Source organism: Triticum dicoccoides, chromosome 5A (assembly GCF_002162155.2).
Source record: "Triticum dicoccoides isolate Atlit2015 ecotype Zavitan chromosome 5A, WEW_v2.0, whole genome shotgun sequence".
Lineage (NCBI taxonomy): Eukaryota > Viridiplantae > Streptophyta > Magnoliopsida > Poales > Poaceae > Triticum > Triticum dicoccoides.
The window spans coordinates 972369-978842 of NC_041388.1; the positions used below are offsets into that span (position 1 = coordinate 972369).

Sequence of the window (6474 nt, forward strand, 5' to 3'; positions counted from 1 at the left end):
TTTCTAAAAAAATGTGCAATGACTTACATGGATACTTCTCTAGAATATGTGTGCCTAAATTGTTCTTGAATGTAGACGGATTGTTTTCACACATCCTAAAGATTCTAATCCTTCTTGCATGCCGATAAAATAGGAGAATATGCGCGGTATGCATTAAAAGGGATCATTTTCATAACAAGAAACTTTATTATTATATAGCCAATTAAATCACTAGAAAATCATTATACATCAGTAAACTCGACAATCAAAACAGAGAAAGGGAGTCACTGGAACAAGCATGTCGTCATAATACAAAAGACGGTCTGTTAACAAAGAGACAAAAATGAAAGGAACCAAAAAATATGGGATGCAACCGCGACAATTTAATAAATAAATAAAACATCCATAGACACCATAACAGCAGCGACACCGATAGACAAAAGAGTGCGCACTCACACTCACGGGGTCACGGCTTTATCACTGAGGACTTTGGCACGTTCTAAGTAGGTGGTAGCTTCATTCTTGAGTTTAGTGGCCTGTTCTGGAGAGGCAGTTTTGGTCTCCTTGAGTTTATCGCCAGCCATCTTAACATATTCTCCGGCTCCAGTTTGGAGATAGAGGAATTCGGGATTTGCTGTTGCTGGTTCCTATTTCTGTGTCTCTTGCTACTCAATCTTAGCTGCCTTGCTCCATCTTCTCTCTGTCACTTGGTTTTCATAGTTATTAGTTTGGATCTGGTCTGGGCAGTTAAGCCAAGCTTTTATGCCACGAAAGCTATTGCTTGGAATTGCCGAGGCATGGGCCGGGGCCTTGGCAATGATTGTATGTTGTTCTTGGCAAATCTTATCCACTCCACAAAAGCTCAGATAGTTTTCATTTCAGAAATTAAATCCTCCAAGGTTACTTCCCGTGATCTTTTGAATCGTTTTGACATCTTTGATAGTATTGGTGTTCCTTCAAGAGGATCGTCGGGAGGCTTATGGCTGATGTGGAACGACGAGCTGCAGGTTTCTATATATAGTGCTTCCTTTCATGCTGTTTTAGCTAATGTTATTCATAGGGCCTCGGGTATTGAGTTTGGTTTAGTTTGCATCTATGGTGACCCATACCACCGTCAAACTAAGGCTATTTGGGACCAGGTTGCTAATTTTGTGTATGATAACTTAGGCAAGCCTATGTTATGTATGGGTGACTTGAATGATATCCTGTATGATATTGATAAGTGCAATGCTAATGTTAATTTTTATCGTATGTCTGCTTTTCGTGCTTTGATAAAAAATTGTGGGTTCTTTGACATTGGTTATAGTGGGCCGGCTTACACTTGGCGCAATAGGCAGCACACGGTTAATCCTATCTATGAACGGTTGGATCGTTGTTTAGTCAATCCGGATTGGTGTACTATTTACCCTAATACGAAAGTGCTAAATTTACCTATCATTTTAAGCGATCATGCGCCTATTCTGATTTCCACAGAGGGTCAGTTTTGTAAACCTAAGCAATCTTTCAAATTTGAAAATTGGTGGCTGCTAGAAAAAGATTTCCATGATCATGCTAAGGCAGCCTGGAATAGTACCGGGGTAGCCTCTTTTTCTGCCAGGACCTCTTCTCTTGCAGGTTCATTAAAGAGATGGTGCAGGAAGAAAAAACCTATCCAGCAGGAGTTAAAAGATATTGAGGGACAAATCAATCAGATTCAACTAAAGCCTCTACACCAACAAGACCATGCACTAGAGAACGAGCTTACACTCAGGTATGAGCAGAATCTCTCCAAACTAAATCAATTTTACAAACAAAGGGCAAAGAAGCCTTGGGCTAAGGATGGAGACAGAAATACTAGATTTTTCCATCAAGCTGTTTTAAAGAGAAGAAAGAGGAACACTATTGTTTCCATTAAGGATGAAAATGATGTTATCCATTTTAAGCCAACTCAAGTTCCTAACACTTTTGTGAATTATTTCAGATACATCTTTTCTTCCCCTAACATCAATTTGGGCAGGCCTTTTCTTGCAACTCAGCCTCTGATACAATCAGATGATTTCACCTACTCCATTCCAGATAAACAGGAAATTTTGCAGATTCTGAAGGATATGAAGCTAAATGCATCGCCGGGCCCAGATGGCTTCAATGTGGAGTTTTACCTTGCTTCTTGGGACTGGATTGGCGATGAAGTCATTGATTTGGTAATCAGCTTCTACAAATCAGGTATATTACCTCCTCATATTAGTGATACTAATATTGCTCTCATTCCTAAGAAGCTAGCTCCTCAAGTTCCCATGGATTTTAGACCTATTAGTCTTTGCAACATTGTTTATAAGATCATTGCTAAATCCTTAGCTAATAGGCTAAAACCCCATTTGCCTGATTATATCGACCCTGCTCAGCAAGCTTTTATTGAAGGTCGTAGAATTAGTGACAACATTATTATTGCCCAAGAGATCACCCATTCTTTTGCTCTCAAATCTTGGGAACATCATGCTTTCATGCTTAAAATTGACTTGGCTAAAGCTTTTGATCGCCTTGAATGGAACTTCATTGTCTCTGCTCTGGCTCGTAAAGGGCTACATGATCATTTTATAAACTTGATCTACGCCTGCATTTCCACACCTACTTTCTCTGTCATCATTAATGGCCAGCCTTCTCATAAATTTAAAAGTCATAGAGTGATTCGTCAGGGTTGCCCTCTGTCTCCTTATCTTTTTGTTCTAGCTATAAATGAATTGTCTCTTGCTCTGAATGATGCCATGGCTGCTAACCATCTTCAGGGTATTTCTCTTGGACCAAATTGCCCTCCTGTTCACTCTCTTCTTTTTGCAGATGATCTTCTGGTTTGTGGACAAGCTAATACATCTGAAGTTAACACTATGGCTCAAATTATTCATCATTTTTGTGTTATTTCAGGTCAAACTCCTAACTAGTCAAAATCCGCTATTCTTTTTAGTGCCCATGTTAGTCAAACTGTCATTGCTGATATTAAAAACATTTTTCCTGTTCCTTCCATGGATAACAGCTTTACTCATTTGGGGCACCCTCTCATTCTTCCTGCTAAAAATAGAGTTGTTGCTTATAACTTTGTTCTTGACAAATTTATGGCTAAGCTTCCTGCTTATAAGGCTAACATGCTCTCTCATGCAGCTAGACTGGAACTCATTAGATCTGTCTTTTCAGCCATTCCTGTTTACTACATGTCAAACATTTTGTTCACAAAAAAGTTTATTGCTAAACTCACCGCTATTATTAGAAACTTTTGGTGGACAGGAATCAGGGATAATAATTCAAACAGAAGTCTCTGTCTCAGAGCTTGGAAGGAGATTTGTACAACTAAGAATGAAGGAGGGCTAGGTATTAGAAACCTCCAAGCCATTAATGAAGGCCTTATTCTTCCTTTAGCTTGGAGACTTGCAGATGCTTCTAACTCTTATTTGTACCTTGTGCTCAAATCCAAATACTTTCCGAACTCTTCCATTTGGACTGCTACTTCCACTGTTCCAAAATCTGCTTATTGGTCTTCCATTCTCAAAATGCTTCCCAACTTAAAATCTCACTCTTTCTACCAAATTACTCAGGGGAATATTGCCCTCTGGAGTTCCCCATGGTGTTCTTCCTGGTCCACTATTCATAATCATCTCATCATTCAGCCACCTGGCTTTATTTATCCTGCTCAGGTTAAGGATCTATGGATTCCTGGGCAAAAAACTTGGAACAACAATCTTATTCATTCTCTTTTCCAAGAGCCTATGGCTACTTCTATTACTCAAACCTCCATCATTCAGGATGACTGCCCAGATATTCTCTATTGGGACCTCACTCCGAGTGGCAAATGCACTTATAAATCCACTTATAAATTGTGCTTGCAGGATATTCAAAGCATTACCAGGAATACTCCCTCTCAACTATCTTTGCAGGTTAAAAATCTTCTCACTCGGGTTTGGAAGCAAAAGTTGATTGCACCCCGTGTTCAAACTTTCGCATGGAGACTTCTTCGAAAAGCTCTTCCTACAGGTTTGCGAGCGGGCCGCTTTTCAATTCACATTTCTAAATCATGTTGCAGGTGTGGTGAGAATGAAAATGAAATGCATCTCTTTTTTCTTTGCGATTTTGCTAGAGCAGCTTGGTTTGGCCACCCTTGGTATATTAGATCTGATGGCTTGGTTCAAAATCATTTCTCTATGCACAGTATTATTCTTAGTTTACTAAATATGAATCATCCTCATGCATCTATATCTAACATACTAAATTTTATGTGGTGCATATGGAAAGCCAGAAATGATAAGCTTTTTGACAGACGCAATTCTCAACCTCATCTTGTTCACACTGCTGCAAAAGCTTTGTCTGACCAATATACGACTGTGTCAATTTCTTCTAATCAGGGACAAGCTATTGCTCAAGTTCATCAGCAAGGAAATAGTTGTGTTATTCCTGCTCAAGGGCACACTCTCAAATCTGATCTTCTTATATCTGGAGCAAAAATTTATTCTGATGCTGCTTTTAAATGTGCAAAGGTTCCAGGATTACCACATGGCACAACAGCTACATGAGTAGGAGTGTTTCTCAGTTTTTCTCAGGACCAAGCGAAAGTGAATGTGCAAATTCAAGCTTCTACCCAGAACACCAGCTCGCCACTTCAAGCGGAAGCTCTTGCTTTGCTTTTTGCAGCTCAAGTCGCCTGTAGACTTCAGATCTCTAGGCCTACTTTTCTTACTGATTGCCTCTCTTTGGCAAAAGCAGCGGCGGCAAGAAGTGTATTGGCAGAGTCCACCCCTTGGACCATCAGAACTTCTCTAGCTGAATTTTTCTCCTTTACAAATGATCTCCAAGCACAGGTGTATCACATATCAAGAGAGATCAGTGGTATTTCTCATAATGTGGCTCATCAGGTTCTTAGAAGTTTACCAGAACCTGACACTAGTTGTTTTGCTTCAGCTCATACAAACATGATATGCCCTGTTGTTTCTCTCCTGTCTAATTTCAATTTCCAGGGCTATGTAATTCACGCTGTAAGATGTTACTGAGCTGAATGTATTGCTTGGCGCTTTGTGCGCCTTTCAAAAAATAAAAGTTTGATACTTGCAAAAGTCAATGCACTTTTGGTTGCAAACTTCCATTGCCATTTTTGCCTTGCAGTCCTTGAAACATTTGTCCCAGCAGTCCTCTTGGGCAGTTACCGCTGGTGTTGAGACCATCACGACGAGGAGGAGAACGGCAACGATTGCATTCCTAGTATTCAGCGCCATTCTTTCTTGAGACTACTTCCACAAGGTACGTATGACGGGTTGAGAAGGAGGTTGTTGATGAGGAGATGATGGTTTCTAGATGGAGTTCTGGCCAAGCTATTAGCTAGAAAGCTTTATTTTCGATGGTTCAAGTAAATGTTATGAGGAATGCACGCACGGGGTCATTCCTGAGAAAATTCTACTGATCTACTTCTGACATGGCCATGCATCATGGAGGACCATCAGTACTTTTATATTGAAAATCATTTGAACTAGAAAGGTTGGACGCGCTTTGTTGCGTGGTTCGTGTTGTTGGGTTTCTTAACAAATAATCACTTTGTTTAAACATATAAGGTATATTGATTTTTTGAAAAGGCAAACCTTTTCAATTTGATTAAATTTATAAAAAAAATTATGGATGTCGGTATTTTTTGAAAAGGCAAACCTTTTAAATCAGTATTTTTAGATTCATCATGAAATGAAATTTTACACCTTTTTTGTTTAATATTATGGATGTCGATATTTTTTCTCTGAACTTGGTCAAAGATAAATAAATTTGAGTTTCTAAAAAATTAATACCCTTATATTTGAAACTGATGGAATATTTAGTTTGGCGGGTGCGAGAGATAATAGTGTGTTTTATTTTTATTTATAATGCGTTGATGTGGTGGGCCTTTCGTGGTGTGATTATGTGTTATACGCTACCCAAGCTATATTTATGTGAGGAAATTTTTGTGTCGATGGCTGCATATATACTATATTAGTGCTACAATATCACATGGTGACGCTTCTTTCTTCCAGGTGGTGGGAAGGTGCGCCGTATTATTATGTTGTTATAAGCCGGTTGCTGGTGATTGATTTGAAAAATCATTGGCACGGTTAAAATCGTAAACCAAATACAAAATTGAATACCTAAATGAAAGAGCTTCAAAATTAGGAAACATAGTGAACTAAAATAATTGAATGGGGGAGCTTGAGAAATTGTTGACAAGGTCAAAACTGGATGACCCAAATCTGAATTGAATACCTCAATTAATTGTGCACCTTCAAAAATTAAGAAGCATAGTCTATAGAATAAAAGAATTGGATGAAAGAGCTTTGAGAAATTGTTGACTCGATCAAAATTGGATGAGGGAACAATGCACTCTAGCAGCTAGTTTTGCTTCCGGGAGTTGTGAAAGAATTAGAGCATCTCTATCGGACCCCGTATAACGCCGACACACAAAACGTGTTTACAGTTCATCGAAAAACGGCTTTGCAGAACTGTAAAAAGAACTGTAAAACA

General features: G+C 39.0%; 1 protein-coding gene across 1 annotated transcript; it reads right to left on the reverse strand.

Moving 5' to 3' along the window:
* Positions 1-437: 437 nt before the first annotated feature.
* LOC119296995 lies at positions 438-5210 on the reverse strand. The gene is made up of 3 exons (XM_037574968.1): positions 5044-5210; positions 4679-4787; positions 438-626 (listed from the first exon to the last, which is right to left on the reverse strand). Exons 1-3 carry the CDS (start codon positions 5208-5210, stop codon positions 438-440), a joined length of 465 nt encoding a protein of 154 aa, XP_037430865.1.
* Between the last annotated feature and the right edge of the window lie 1264 nt (positions 5211-6474).

What these genes read in the sequence shown, in the direction of transcription:
- LOC119296995 (XM_037574968.1), bottom strand. Translation starts at nt 5,210, where the DNA reads ATGGCGCTGAATACTAGGAATGCAATCGTTGCCGTTCTCCTCCTCGTC. An exon ending in AAGTGCATTGACTTTTGCAA is followed by an intron (nt 4,788 to 5,043) that starts GTATCAAACTTT and finishes CTGTGCTTGGAG; the next exon opens with ATCATTTGTAAAGGAGAAAA. An exon ending in TTGCCAAAGAGAGGCAATCA is followed by an intron (nt 627 to 4,678) that starts GTAAGAAAAGTA and finishes ACACAGAAATAG; the next exon opens with GAACCAGCAACAGCAAATCC.